Source organism: Mandrillus leucophaeus, unplaced genomic scaffold, assembly GCF_000951045.1.
Source record: "Mandrillus leucophaeus isolate KB7577 unplaced genomic scaffold, Mleu.le_1.0 Scaffold141, whole genome shotgun sequence".
In the NCBI taxonomy this organism is placed as follows: Eukaryota; Metazoa; Chordata; class Mammalia; order Primates; family Cercopithecidae; genus Mandrillus; species Mandrillus leucophaeus.
In genome coordinates, this window is record NW_012101377.1 from 2,671,892 (window position 1) to 2,687,610 (window position 15,719).

A 15,719-nucleotide genomic window follows, 5' to 3' on the forward strand; every position below is an offset into this window, starting at 1 on the left:
CGTGTTAGCCAGGATGGTCTAGATCTCCTGACCTCGTGATCCGCCCGTCTCGGCCTCCCAAAGTGCTGGGATTACAGGCTTGAGCCACCGCGCCCGGCCAGTTTTGTTGTTATCCAGCCTGGAGTGCAATGGTGCGATCTTGGCTCACTGCAACCTCTGCTTCCTGGGTTCAAGCGATTCTCCTGCCTCAGCGTCCTGAGTAACTGGGATTACAGGCATGCGCTACCACGCCTGGCTAATTTTTTTTTTTTTTAAAGGAGAGATTGGGTTTCTCCATGTTGGTCAGACTGGACTTGAACTCCCGACCTCAGGTGATCCACCTGCCTCAGCCTCCCAAAGTGTTGGAAATACAGGCGTGAGCCACCACGCCTGACGAAATAGCACTATTGAAGACAGAAATAAAATAAGTTTGTGACCTGCCAGATTAACAGATTGTACTGCATCCATACTTTTTCTTTTACCTCCAAATACCATCACAACATCCATACTTTGTAAAATATTACTTATCAAAAAGAAGTATGATTAGGGGCTGTGCTCAGTGGCTCACACCTGTAATGCAAATACGGAGGATCACTTGAGCCCAGAAGTTCTAGACTAGCCTTGGCAATATAAAGTGAGACCCTGTCTCTACCGAAAAAAAAAATTAGCCAGGCTTGGTGGCACGTGCCTGTGATCCCAGCTACTTGGGAGGCCGAGGCAGGAGGATACCTTGAATCCAGGGGATGGAGGCTGCTATGAGACATGGTGGCATGTGCCTTTAGTCCCTGCTCTTTGGGAGGCTGTGATAGAAGGATCCCTTGAGCCCAGGAGTTTGAGGCTACAGTGAGCTGTGATCATACCACTGCACTCCAGCTTGGGTGACATAGTGAGACCCGGTCTCTAAGGGAAAAAAAGAAAGAAGTACAGTTAGGCTTATAAGATATTCATGACGTGCTGTTAAGTAGGGGAAGAGCAGACTGAAGAATAGCATAATGGTATTCTTCATATTAAAATTTTGTGTATCTAGTCTATATTTAGAAAGCTGATTGCTAGCAGGTGTGGTGGCTCATGCCGGTAATACCAACACTTTGGGAGGCCGAGGTGGCAGATCACCTGAGGTCAGGAGTTTGAGACCAGCCTGGCCAACATAGTGAAACCCTGTCTCTACTAAAAAATAAATACAAAAATTAGCCAGGCATGGTGATGGGCGCCTGTAATCCCAGCTACTTGGGAGGCTGAGGCAGGAGACTTGCTTGAACCCAGGAGGCAGAGGTTTCAGTGAGCCAAGATGGCACCGTAGCACTCCAACTTGGGCAACAAGAGCAAAACTCCATCTCAGAAAAAAAGGTGTTTGCTAAAATGTGGTTGGTACCTTGTTCTTGGTTTCTTTATACCTTTCTGTATTGTAATTCTTTTACGAAAAAGATATGTAACTTGAGAACAGAAAATTCACCTCACTCTTTTTAATAAATCCCTTCAATATTAATGCAAAAACTTAATAAGTGGGCATGGTGACATGTACCTGTAGTCCCAGCTCCTTGGGAGGCTGAAGTGGGAGGATGGCATGATCCCAGGAGGCAGAGATTGCTATGAGCTAAGATGGCACCGCTGCACTCCAGCCTGGGTGACAGAGCAAGACCCTGTCTCAAAAAAAAAACAAAAACAAAAACTGAAGAGCTCAAGATTAAACTAGATCCCTGCGAGGCCATCACCTCCATTCCAGGTTGTTACTTTATTTGGTGATTTTAGTATTGTAATAGAGTAAGTAAGTGTTGGTCTTTGTCCCAGTTCTTGGCACAGAGCTCCCCAAAAACACTTGGAGTTTGCAGAGTGCTAGAAGTATCTTTGTCGTTCCTGGTGATCCACTTTGGACCACACCTGAGTTTGTTCTACTGTGAGGTGACTTTAGTGGGGCCGCTAGATAGCCTCATAGTGACTTTAGTCAGAAAGGCCAGTTACTTGATTTGAGGGTTAAAACTTGGCAGCCCACTCACCAGCCTTGGGGTCGCAGGGCTAGAGATTGAACTCTGTAAAAACTCTTAATTTGATGTGCTTCCTGGTTGATGAACAACTCATTGACAGACTGGGAGGGTAGCATGCCCAGAGACTTCATGGAAACTCTGCAACCCCTCCCCACCTTGCCCTATGCATCTCTTCCATGTGGTTCCTCAGCTGCATCCTTTATTTAAAAAAAAAAAAAAACAGTAATAGTAAAAAGCTTTCTTTGGTTCTGTGAGTCATTGCATCAAATTATCAGACCTGAGGAGGCAGTAGTGGGAACCCTAAAATTTGTAGTCAAGTGGGATAGAAGTGTGCAGGTAGCCTGGGACCAACGACTTGAAACTGGCTCCTGAAGTAAGGACGGTCTCCCAAAGCTAACTTCAGGTAGTGTCAGAATAGGATTGAGTTGTACACCCAGTTGGTGTCATGAGAAAAGGCACCCCACATTTGCCATTAGAAGTGGCATCAGAAAGGATCACACAATTGTATGTATTTTTTTTCACTGGGGTCAGATCACAAGTTCTTTGAAGGTAAGATTGTCCCATCCTCTGCAGTACCTATCATAGTGATTTGTGCATAGTAGGTGCTAAGAGTAAATTTTGCTCCTGTGAAAGTGGTTCCTATATTTTAAGATTATGCCATTGGACACAGGTATTCTGTCATGCAGTAGAAGTAGAGTTTATTCTATACAAGAACAAGTTTTCTCTTAAATATATAAAGATTTGAAACATGTTATTTTGGAAGTTTTAAGTGTGCAGTTCAGTCTTCAGTGTATTTACAGTGAAGCAACCATCAACCACAGTCAATTTGAGAACATTTTCCTCATCTGAAAAAGAAACCCTGTACCCATCATTTCCTATTTTTCTAATTGAAGGGGTGGCCTGCCCCTCCACACCTGTGGGCGTTTCTCGTTAGGTGGAACCAAGAGACTTGAGAAAAGAAATGAGACACAGAGACAAAGTATAGAGAAAGAAAAAGTGGGCCCAGGGGACCGTTGCCCAGCATACAGAGGACCCACGCTGGCACCGGTCTGAGTTCCCTCAGTATTTATTGATCTTTACCATCTTAGAAAAAGGGAAGTGGCAGGATAATAGGATCATCGGAGGGAGAAGGTCAGCAGTAAGACATATGAATAAAGATCTCTGTGACATGAATAAGTTTAAGGAAAAGTGCTGTGCCTTGATATGCATATGCAAACATCTCCATAAACCTTTTTAGTACATAAAGAGCAGCATTGCCGCTTGCACATTCCACCTTCAGCCCCAAGGCGGTTTTCTCCTTTCTCAGTAAACAACATGCAATTGGGTTTACTAAGATGTTCCATTGCCCAGGGACCGGCAGGAGACAGATGCTTTTCTCTAGCTGAACTGCCAAGAGGCCTTCTTTCCTCTTATACTAGTCCTCTTCAGCACAGACCCTTCACGGGTGTCAGACTGGGGGACGATCAGGTCTTTCCCTTCCCCTGAGGCCATATTTCAGACTATCACATGGGGAAAAGCCTTGGACAATACCTAGCTTTCCTAGGCAAAGGTCCCTGCGACCTTTTGGCAGTGTACGTGTCCCTGGGTACTTGAGATTAAGAGAGTGGTGATGACTTTTCTCTAGCATAATGCCTTCAGGCACTTGTTTAACAAAGCACACCCTGCAAAGCCCAAAATCCGTGAAAACTTGAGTCTCCACAGCACATGTCTCTTGCAAGGACAAGGTTGGGGGTAGGGTCACAGATCAACAGCATCTCAAATACATGGAGTCTCTTATGTCTGCTTCTTTCTATATAGACACAGTAACAGTCTGATCTCTCTTTTCCCCACACTCATAGTCCCCCAGCCCTAGGCAGCCAAGAAGCTATGGATTTGCCTGGTTTGGACACCTTTTTTTTAGACGAAGTCTCACTCCCAGGCTGCAGTGCAGTGATCTCGGCTCACTGCAACCTCCACCTCCTGTGTTCAAGCAATTCTCCTGCCTGATGCCTTAGCCTCCCAGATAGCTGGGATTACAGGTGCCTGTCACCACGCCCGGCTAATTTTTATATTTTTAGTGGAGACGGAGATTTCACCATGTTAACCAGGTTGGTCTTGAACTGACCTCAGATGATACGCCCGCCTTGACCTCCCAAAGTACTGGGATTACAGGCGTGAGCCCACCACACCTGGCCTGGACACCTTATATAAATAAAATCATAAAGTATGTGAATTTTTTTTTTCTTTTGGCACACAGTCCCGCTTTGCCACCCAGGCTGGAGTGCAGTGGTGCAATCTTGGCTCACTACAACCACCACCTCCCAGGTTCAATCAATTCTCATGCCTCAGCCTCCCAAGTAGCTGGGACCACAGGTGTGCACCCCCACACCTGGCTGATTTTTGTATTTGTAGTAGAGATGCAGTTTCGCCATGTTGGTCAGGCTGATCTCGAACTCATGACCTCAAGTAATCCATCTGCCTCGGCTTCCCAAGTGCTGGGATTGCAGGCATAAGCCACTGCACCTGGCCTCACTGGCTTTTTTATTGCCAAATAATATTCCATCATATGGATTGGATATGTCATGTATCCATGTTATTAGTTGATGAATATTTGGATTGTTTTACTTTTGGGCTATTAATAATGTCTGGTTAGGCCAGGCACAGTGGCTCACGCCTGTAATCCTAGAACTTTGGGAAGCCGAAGCAGGCAGATCACCTGAGATCAGGAATTCGAGACCAGTCTGGCCAACATGGTGAAACCCCATCTCTACTAAAAATACAAAAATTAGCCAGGCATAGTGGCATGCGCCTGTAATCCTAGCTACTCGGGAAACTGAGGCAAGAGAATTGCTTAAACTTGGGAGGCGAAGGTTGCAGTGAGCCGAGATGGTGCCACTGCACTCCAGCCTGGGAGACAGAGCAAGACTCCATCTCAAAAGGAAAGAAAAATAATAATGCCTGGTTAAAGAACTCAAGAATGTTGGCTATCAAGACAAATAGTATCCACACTTCAGTTTTGTGGGAATGTCCTAATCAGGGGCCTGTGGACCACCTGCCTGTTTTTACTGGAACATGGTCATGCTAATTAATACTTCATTACCCATTATAGGTTGTCTCCGGATGCTTTCATCCAACAGAGTTGAATAGTTATAACACAGACTGTGTGGCCCAAAACCTATGAAGTATTTACTGTCTGGTTTCCTGGCTTAATCTGTTGTTGAAACCTTGAGTTTTAGAAGAAGTCTTCATGTTTACTAAATTCTTTTTCTTGTTTTTGGGCAGGCAGAGAACATTTACAATGATGAAGACCCTGAAGGAAGCGTGGATCCAGAAGGACAAGGGTCCTAGATATGTCTTTACTTCTTGTGATTTTAGACTCCCCTTTTTTCTTCTCAACCCTGAGAGTGATTTAACACTGGTTTTGAGACAGACTTTGTTCAGCTATCCCTCTATATAATAGGTACCACCAATAATGCTATTAGCCCAAACAGTGGGTGTTTTCTAAATATTAATAGGGGGGGGCTTGATTCAGCAAAGCCACAGACTTACGTTGAAATTTTCTTCAGGAATTTTCTAGTAACCCAGGTCTAAAGTAGCTACAGAAGGGGGAATATTATGTGTGATTATTTTTCTTCTTATGCTATATATCCCCAAGTTTTTCAGACTCATTTAAGTAAAAGCTAGAGTGAGTAAGGAATAGAGCCAAATGAGGTAGGTGTCTGAGCCATGAAGTATAAATACTGAAAGATGTCACTTTTATTCAGGAAATAGGGGAGATTCAAGTCATATAGATTCCTACTCGAAAATCTTGACACCTGACTTTCCAGGATGCACATTTTCATATGTAGACCAGTTTCCTCTTGGTTTCCTCAGTTAAGTCAAACCTACATGTTCCTCTTTCCCCATATATTCATATATTTTTGCTCGTTAGTGTATTTCTTCAGCTGTTTTCATGTTGTTTCTTTCCTGTCTGTGAAATGGTGTGTTTTTTGTTGTTGTTGTTTTTTTTAACTTGGGACCACCAAGTTGTAAAGATGTATGTTTTTACCTGACAGTTACACCACAGGCAGACTGTCAAGTTGAGAAGAGTGAATCAATAACTTGTATTTGTTTTAAAAATTAAATTAATCCTTGATAAGAGTTACTTTTTTTTAGGAGTTAGTCCTTGACCACTAGTTTGATGCCATCTCCATTTTGGGTGACCTGTTTCACCAGCAGGCCTGTTACTCTCCATGACTAACTGTGTAAGTGCTTAAAATGGAATAAATTGCTTTTCTACATAACCCCATGCTGATGGGTTTTATTTAGTATAAAACATCCATCAAACACCAGTCTCTGGCTTCTAGAAGAGTCCTTCAGATGACAGTTGTTTTCCGTGGTCTTTGACTATCAAGAGCAGAATTAAATATAATAGTCCCAGAGCTGTAGAAAAGAGCTTTACTCCTTGACAGGGAAAGTGAAAGACATAAAACACTGAATCAGAGGTGGCACAGATTAGTCTTTGATAAGGTAACGTTTCTTTGAAGTCAATCTCTAGAGAACTACATGGACTTTCAAGAGTGTCAAAGGCAGTGTGGTAGAGAGAATTTAAGGCAAAATTTAAATTTGGAAAAGGTGCTTGAACCTTTTCTCAGAGGTTTTGTCTCCCCAGTATGTTTTTCACTGGGGCCTTTACTTAGAGGTTAGAAATAATAAGCTTTGCAAGCCTCTTATCACCAGATGCAATAACCAGATAAAATGCCTGTTTTTTTCCACTTAGTTTTTTGTTGTTTTTTAACTGAGTAGATCATTCTGACCCAAAACCACTTTGATGAGGTAAGATCCTTGGGAAAATCTGAATAGCGTTAACCATTAGATTCAAATCTCAATTGGTTTCTTTTCTTCAAGTCTAGTTGTTTTAGAGTATAATGAAAATTAACTTGACACAATTTTAAGAGTAGACAATATGGGTCAGCATATCCTTTAGCAAAAAGTAAACTTTGTAAAAGTATTCATTTAAATTCTAACACTCATGGCACAAAAGAATGGAAATTGTAAATCCATGTAATGGAAATTGGCTATTTTTTTTGACCCCACATGTGCCCCTCAAAAATGTTTTTGGTTTGGGTCAACAAAGCAAGATACATTCTTTAAAATACTCCAAGATGCGTCCGTACGTTCATCCTTTACTCAGTGCATGTGTGAGGGTTGCTGCTGGAAGATAGGAGGCTCATTTTTCCTTTCCGTGGTGTGTTAAGATCAGTATCAACAGCAGATGAAATAGAATCCAGCAAAGAGTTGACTGGTGGTCTGCCTCCAGCAAACTCTACAATCTTTTTAAGCAGGTCAGCCAGTATTTGCAATTTCCACAGGATGAAATGCTTGCCAAGTTCCTGGCACTCTTGTCTGTTTGGAAGAGAACGTCCAGAGGGTACTTAGTGATCCTTTGCTAAGAAGTTTTTTGCTGTTTCTGGGTTACAGATTTGGCCATATATTTCTAAACAGCCCCTGTAAGGTTGAAAGAAAAAGAAAAAGTTTGTAACAATGAACTTCTGAGGTTTAGTTACTGCAGGCTTTGTTGAGGAGAGGTTGTTACAGTGTGATTTATGGATGATCAGGGATGACTTTCCCCTAGCAAATATTTGGATGCCTCCTGTTTGTGAAATAGAGTGAATGGTAACCTATGTGATGGTGATGGGAGGGATACTTAAACGTTTTCTCTGGTACGTTAACTTCCACAGGTATAATTACAATGCCTGAAATTCTTTAGTTTCATTTCTTTGGATTAGTCATTGTCTTTTCCAGATTGTACTTTTAATCTGATCACACAAAGATAGCTAGCAGATCATTGACTTCAATTGCAAGGTTATAATTTCACAAACATTAGGCATATTATCAGTCATGTGGATTCAAACACAGTTTAAGAAAATCCTCAAGACTGGGTGTGGTGGCTCATGCCTGTAATCCCAGCTGCTTAGCAGGCTGAGGCAGGAGTATTGCTTGAACCCAAGAGACAGAGTTGCAGTGAGCCAAGATCGTGCCACTACTCCAGCCTGGGCAACATAGCAAGACCCCCCATCTCTACTAAAAAGAAATTTTAAAAAATAATAATATCCTAGAAAATTAGAAAAAGCAACAGTAGTTACTTGTGGGCCAGGCACAGTGGTTCGTGCCTGTCATCCTAGCACTTTGAGAGGCTGAGGCAGGTGGATCACGGGGTCAGGAGTTCAAGACCAGCCTGGCCAAGATGGTGAAACCCCATCTCTACTAAAAATACAAAAATTAGCCGGCCATGGTGGCACACACCTCTAGTCCCAGCTACTCAGGAGGCAGAGGTTATAGTGAGCCGAGACCAAGCCACTGTACTCCATCCAGCTTGGGTGGAGCGAGACTCTGTCTCAAAAAAAAAAAAGAAAGTTACTTGTGAATTTGATGTAAGTTTAGGAAATAAATAAAATATATAGGCATCTGTATAATATACAACTTGACACGGACTTTTATCCTTAGTTTCTTTAAGGGACTCTAGAACTTTTATGAGAATATACTAGTAAAACATTTGGGGAGGGATCCTGAATAGGTGATTGGTCAGAAAGATGCCTTCAGTTTTGTCAGTGTCTAAAAGTAAGTCTGTGTGGGCCAGGCACGGTGGCTTACACCTATAATCTAGCACTTTAGGAGGCTGAGGCGAGTGCATCACGAGGTCAGGAGATCGAGACCATCTTGGCCAACATGGTGAAACCCCGTCTCTACTAAAATACAAAAAATTAGCCAGGCGTGGTGGTGCGTGCCTGTAATCCCAGCTACTTGGGAGGCTGAGGTAGGGGAATCACTTGAACTCGGGAGGCAGAGGTCACACCACTGAATCCAGCCTGGCAATAGAGCAAGACTCCGTCTTGAAAAAAAGAAAAAAAAAGCTAAGTCTGTGTAATATGAACATCTCTGCTTCTACCCAAAACCACGGCCTTTGAATATTAAATAAGGAAATTAATGGATAGATATGTTTATTATTTTTGATAGCACAACTGCCTTCCCTGCTATTGTAAGGAAAACTGAGAATAGCAGGTGGGTAGGGTAGGGTGAGGAAACAAGATGCCCAAAGCCTAGATGCCACAGAATTCGTGGTGATAATGAGGGCATATTTTGAGTCCTACTAGAAACTGAAACATTCCAAATGAACTCTGAATGCCTGACCCAGGCATTTTGGAGGTTTTTGTTATCCCCTTGTCATTAGGCACACACTTAAGGGTTTTTTTGTTGTTGTTTTTTGGGTGTTTGTTTTGTTTTGTTTTTTGAGACAGAATCTCACTCTTGTCCAGGCTGGAGTACAGTATTGTGATCTTGACACACTGCAACCTCTGCCTCCCGGTTCAAACAATTCTCCTGCCTTGGCCTCCTGAGTAGCTGGGATTATGCCCACTATGCCCAGCTAAGTTTTGTATTTTAGTAGAGATGGGGTTTCACCATTTTGGCCAGGCTGGTCTTGAACTCCTGACCTCATGATCTGCCCACCTCGGCCTCCCAAAGTCCTAGGATTACAGGCATGAGCCACCCCGCCCGGCCTGTTGTTTTTAAGACATTAATTAGTATTGTTAGGAAGCAGTAACAATGCAAACACCACTCTTCTCTCCACAAAGATCACCTTGAGACTGTGTTTCCATTCCACCTGCCTGAGAAGTGGGAGCATCAGCCTGTTCCAGGCTCTTGGGTAGCATAGCCCTTTAAAAGAAGAGAGCCATTTTCCATGTGTTTGTGGATAAGCACAATTTGAAAATCATTTCCCAAATCCTTGTTTTTGACTCTAAAGTAAAATTTTCCCTAAGCCCTTCCACCATCCCCTCAGCCAGTGTTAGATGAGATTTGTGTAGCAGCGGAAACTGACTTATAAGTAGAGAGCTCTTCAGCAAGACTGAGCCTTAGCTGTTCCATCTCTTTGTTCTTCTGTTGCTGGACTTGCACCCCACTTCTTAACTGCCTTTGGCGTTCTTCCATTTCCTCCAGCTGTTCCTGCATGAGATGGCCAAGAACATTTATAATGAGCCAAACAATAAAAACCTGACATTGTCCACTCTAAATAAAACACTTTTTTGTTCATTGTTTAATCTTCGTAGCAGTATTGAGCAGCATTTATATGATAGGTTACGAAACAGAGGTTCAGAGAGGTTGGTCTTGGAAAAAAAAGTGACAATGCTTTTGAAAATGGGGACCTAAAAGGAATCTTGTCTGTTAACCACAGCTTAATAGACTCCTGGGAGGGTGATGGGGACTTTTTAGTATTACAACCTTAGTGTCATTGAGGAGGATTTTGGTCTAGTTAGTGAACTGAGAGTTTCATATACTTCTCCCTCCATGTGCAAGTTTAAGATAACTGGTAGTTTTTAATAATATACTACTTGGCCGGGCGCGGTGGCTGAAGCCTATAATCCCAGCACTTTGGGAGGCAGAGATGGGCGGATCACGAGGTCAGGAGATCGAGACTATCCTGGCTAACACGGTGAAACCCCGTCTCTGCTAAAAAAAATACAAAAAACTAGCCGGGCGAGGTGGCGGGCGCCTGTAGTCCCAGCTACTCGGGAGGCTGAGGCAGGAGAATGGCGTGAACCCGGGAGGCGGAGCTTGCAGTGAGCTGAGATCCGGCCACTGCACTTCAAGCCTGGGCGACAGAGCGAGACTCCGTCTCAAAATAAATATATATATATATACTACTTAAAGTATGGCAACAATTATTAAATATTGGCTAGAATTCTAGGAGAGTTACACAACTAGTGGAAGTCCATGTTTAGAAAATAAATGACTTGTTTAAGGAAAAGTTTTTGTGTCCAAAGCTCCTTAAAGTCAAAGATACTTCTACTTGGTACTTACCTTAACATCATGTGGAAATTGATGCTTTAGTGAGGGTGTTGGCTATCCTAGTTGTTAATTTCCTGCATCCTTTTTTCTTCTTATTTATTTTTTTTTTATAGAGACAGGGTCTCGCTATGTTGCCCAGGCTGGTCTTGTTCCTGGGCTCAAGCAATCCTCCCACCTTGGTCTCCCAAAGTGCTGGGATCACAGGTGTGAGCCACTGTGCCCAGCCCATCCTTTTTTCATTACACAAAAAGACTGAATTTCTTTAGTTGTTCTAAGTTGGAAGATGAAGATGCTATGCACAGGAGACCCTTGGGAGCCCTCAGATAATTTTCTTATTCTTACAAAACCAGGTTGGGATGCATTCTGTAAATTGTCCCTGCCTAGGATATATACCTGAGGAATAAGGTAAGGAAGATGTCAGCAAGTCAGTCTCTGGTTTACCTGCTAGCTGGCATGGATCCTTAAGGAGGCGGGAGGGAGTCGGGAGGAGAGGAATGGGTGAAGTTGGTATCTTTTAAAGGGAGAGTAACTTTACCTCATTTTAAAGAATACTAAGGAGTCCAGCTATTATGAAAAGGATCTAGATAATTTGTCCTGAGTCATACTTGACATCGTACCTGTGGCACGTCAGCCTGCACTGTTTGATACTCTGGCTGAATCTCAGCTTTCACCAACATTGTCCAAGGACCTTTTTTAGTGCCCAGCCATGCCTAAGAGTGTGTCATCTAAAGAGGGAAGCATCTGCATACTGCTGTCCTGATTTCTCAGTCCTCACTACATACCAGACCTGTTGTTAAGGCACAAAAGTGCATGCTTGGAAAAGCAGTCTGCACCACCAGTGATAAGCTGTGACAGAGTGCAGCAGCCTCAATGAAATGAAGAAAGGATCGCTACAGTGGCATTAAGGATGGTCTCTCTTAATCCTGTGTTAACCACTAGATTAACTTTCCAGTCAACTCACAGTCCTTCAAAGGCTTTCCACTTTATTTAGTGGCATTCAGACCCCCTCTAGTTTGACCCCTACCTCCAACTTGAACCTCGGTTACTCTTCCATATGAACATTTTCCTCTAGCCCTGGACTACTAGTACCGAAGCCACTAGTCACGTATGACTCATTTGAAATATGACTAGTCTCAATTGAGATGTGATGTAAGTGTAAAATACACAGCAGATTTCTAAGACAGCACACAAAAAGAATGTAAAATAACGTCAATATTTGATACTGATTACATGTTGAAATATGTGTTGGGTTAAATAAAATGCATTGAAGTTAATTTCACCTGTTTCTTTTTTTTAATAGAGCTACCAGAACATTTAAAATGACATCTGTGGCTTGCAGTGATAGCACTACTCTACCCTGACCAACTCAGATCTCTGCCTGTGCTCCTGCCACTTCTTTCACCTAGACAAACAGTCCCTTGTTTTTTGCCACCTTCTAACCTACATACTAACTTCTCAAGGGCCAGTACATGTCTGTCTACAGTTGCCCCAGCACTTGCATTGACAGCATTCCCAATTTTAATTTTCTACATAGGCCAAAGACAGAAAGGATACATTCCCCAACTCAGAAGTGAAACTGCTACAGCAATAGTATGAAGTAACAGGTGCTGTGAAAACAGGAGGGTTACCTGTCGGGAAACCAGGAAGAAGGGAAACGGGTTTAAAGGATGAGTAAGAGTTAAAGGCGAAGAAGAGGTCTAGTCAATGTATAGTCATGGAATTGTGGGAAAGTGGCTTACTAGTTCATTCCTTGCAATCCTATGGATATGGGAGTATTATTAATCTCATGTTTCATGTGAGGGTGCTGAGCCACAGAGCTTAAGTAATTTGTCCAAAGTTTCCAACTTAGTGATAGAGCTAGGATTTGCTGTTGGCTTAGAGCTCATACTCAAGATAATAGGCTTTTTAGTGGTTCTCAGACTTTTCTGTGCAACCCCAAAAGATGGCCAAATTGGAGGGCCCTTGGTACTTTCCAGTTAGAGAATAACTCACTTTTACCTGGTGTATATATTGGCATTCTACGTACAATTCTCTGGGGGAGAAGGTCCATAGCTTTAGAGAAAACTTTAGTTTTGGAAACCACTGGTCTAAAGAATACATAAAACTGGCCAGGCATGGTGGCTCGTTCCTGTAATCCCAGCATTTTGGGAGGCCGAGGCAGGCGGATCACCTGAGGTCAGGAGTTCGAGACCAGCCTGGCCAACATGGTGAAACCCAGTCTCTACTAAAAACACAAAAAATAAGCTAGGCATGGTGGCGGGTGCCTGTAATCCCAGCTATTAGGGAGGCTGAGGCAGGAGAATCACTTGAACCTGGGAGCCGGAGGTTGCAGTGAGCTGAGATCAGGCCCCCGCACTCCAGCCCGGGCGACAGAGTGAGACTCCGTCTCAAAAAAAATCAACAGTGCTTAGATTTTATGAAATACATTCATTTTATCTGTTATGCCTCATTCTGGAGTACAAACTTCTTTTTTTTTTTTTTAAGACAGAGTCTCTGGCCCAGGCTAGAATGCAGTGGCACGATCTCAACCTCCACCTCGTGGGTTCAAGCGATTCTCCTGCCTCAGTCCCTGAGTAGCTGGAATTACAGGCATGCACCACCACTCTTGGCTAATTTTTTTTGTATTTTTAGCTAGACAGGGTTTCACCGAGTTAGCCAGGTGGTCTCGATCTCCTGACCTCATGATCCACTCTCCTCTGCCTCCCAAAGTGCTGGGATAACAGGCATGAGCCACCGAGCCTGGCCTCTGGAGTACAAACTCTTTGAGGGCAGGAGCGTTACCCCCACCCCCCAACACACACACACACAATTTCTTTTTCTTTTCTGAGACGGAGTCTTGCTCTTGCCCAGCTGGAGCACAGTGGCACAATCTCAGCTCACTACAACCTCTGCCTCCCAGGTTCATGCGATTCTCCTGCCTCATCCTCCCGAGAAGCTGGGAATACAGGCACCTGCCACCACACCCAGCTAATTTTTGTATTTTTTAGTAGAGACGGGGTTTCACCATGTTGGCCAGGATGGTCTCCATCTCTTGACCTTGTGATCCGCCCACCTTGGCCTCCCAAAGTGCTGAGATTACAGGCGCGTGAGCCACCGCGCCCAGCTTTTTTGTTTTTTTTTTTTTTTTTGAGGTGAGTGACTGTCACCCAGGCTGGAGTGCAGTGGCACAATCTCAGCTCACTGCAACCTCTGCCACCCAGGTTCAAGCTATTCTGCCTCAGCCTCCCGAGTAGCTGGTATTACAGGCGCCTACCACCACACCTGGCTAATTTTTTTTTGTAGTTCTAGCAGAGATGGGATTTCACCATCTTGGCCAGGCTGGTCTTGAACTCCTGACTTCGTGATCCACTGCGCCCGGCCACATACTACTATTTCTAATTGGTATTGCCAGCACTTAGCTCACTGCCTGGTCCAGAGTAGTTAGGCACTTAGAAACTTGAATGAATTGATGATGAAGGTGATGACAGAGGCAAACTTTGCCATCATTAAGAGTGGAGTACAGCCTAAGGATTAAAGGGACACCCTTAAGTAAGCTGATGGTCTGGGCGCAGTGGCTCATGCCTGTAATCCCAGCACTTTGGGAGGCCGAGGCGGGTGGATCACGAGGTGAGGAGATCAAAACCATCCTGGCCAACATGGTGAAACCCATCTCTACTGAAAATACAAAAATTAGCTGGGTGTGGTGGCGTGAGCCTGCAGTCCCAACTACTCGGGAGGCTGAGGCAGGAGAATCTCTTGAACCCAGGAGGCAGAGGTTGCAGTGAGCCAAGATCATGCCACTGCACTCCAGCCTAGCAACAGAGCGAGACTCCGTCTCGAAAACAAAACAAAACAAAAAGTAAGTTGATGAAATAGAAATTTAGCAAACACATTAGGAAGCCATTTCAGAAAGAAAAATTAGGTCCTTCAGACCTTGATTCCTACTTTAATGATGGTATAGCAACAAGAGAAGCTATTATACTACCAAGAGTGTTTCAGGCCAGACAAGGTGGCTCACACCTGTAATCTCAGCAACTTGGGAGGCTGAGGCAGGAAGACCAAGACTTCCTATCAATAGAAAGAAAGATTCATTTGATAGAGATTAGATAGACAAACAGACTTCTGAATATTTTTTTAAAAACTTTGTGTCATAAGATTATCTTTGGAAAACGATCCTTGGAAAGATGCACAAATCATCAAATCTGAAACCATCTTAACCTCTTCCTTAGAGTAGCTTTCTAATTATTCTCCATTGCTCTGTATCTCTAGCCCACTTCACATCCTGCACCAGTACTACTTGTAATCCCAGCACATTGGGAGGCCGAGGCGGGTGGATCACGAGGTCAGGAGTTGGAGACCAACCTGGCCAAGATGGTGAAACCCCATCTCTACTAAAAATACAAAAATTAGCGGGACATGATGGCGGGCACCTGTAATCCCAGTTAGAAGGCTGAGGCAGAAGAATCGCTTGACCCGGGAGGCAGAGATTTCGGTGAGCCAAGATCATGCCACTGCACTCTAGCCTGGGAGACAGAGCAAGACTCCATCTCCAAAAAAAAAAAGGTAGAGAGGCAGGCAGTGGCTCAAGCCTGTAATCCCAGCACTTTGGGAGGCCGAGCCAGGATGATCACCTGAGGCCAGGAGTTTGAGACCAGCTGACTAACGTGGTAAAACCTCATCTCTACCAAAAATATAAAAATTAGGACCAGGCCCGGTAACTCATGCCTATAATCCCAGCACTTTGGGAGGCTGAGGCGGGCAGACTACCTGAGCTCAGGAGTTCAAGACCAGCCTGGGCAACACGGTGAAACCCCGTCCCTACTAAAATACAAAAAATTGGCCGGGCTCAGTGGCTCACACCTATAATCCTAGTACTTTGGGAAGCTGAGGTGGGTGGATCATGAGGTCAGGAGATCGAGACCATCCTGGCTAACATGGTGAAACCCCGTCTCTACTAAAAATACAAAAAATTAG

At 43.8% G+C, this 15,719-nt stretch overlaps 2 protein-coding genes and 1 long non-coding RNA gene across 3 annotated transcripts in view; 1 reads left to right on the top strand and 2 right to left on the bottom strand.

Annotated features, from left to right (window-relative positions):
• Window positions 1–6,223, top strand: part of RBBP4 (retinoblastoma binding protein 4) — a 40,036-nt gene extending 33,813 nt beyond the window's left edge. Inside the window, exon 12 of the mRNA XM_011974067.1 lies at window positions 5,223–6,223. Coding sequence (XP_011829457.1) covers window positions 5,223–5,288 — 66 coding nt within the window. The 3' untranslated portion in view covers window positions 5,289–6,223. The remainder of the gene's footprint in view (window positions 1–5,222) is intronic.
• Window positions 5,673–15,719, bottom strand: part of SYNC (syncoilin, intermediate filament protein) — a 24,195-nt gene continuing 14,148 nt past the window's right edge. Inside the window, exons 3-5 of the mRNA XM_011974066.1 lie at window positions 9,799–9,923; window positions 9,559–9,635; window positions 5,673–7,427 (exon numbers count right to left, since the gene is read on the bottom strand). Of these exons, the coding sequence (XP_011829456.1) occupies window positions 7,417–7,427; window positions 9,559–9,635; window positions 9,799–9,923 (213 nt within the window). The 3' untranslated portion in view covers window positions 5,673–7,416. The remainder of the gene's footprint in view (window positions 7,428–9,558; window positions 9,636–9,798; window positions 9,924–15,719) is intronic.
• LOC105535072 lies at window positions 10,139–11,234 on the bottom strand. The gene is made up of 2 exons (XR_001005379.1): window positions 10,620–11,234; window positions 10,139–10,308 (listed from the first exon to the last, which is right to left on the bottom strand). It is a non-coding gene; the product is annotated as an uncharacterized LOC105535072 (long non-coding RNA).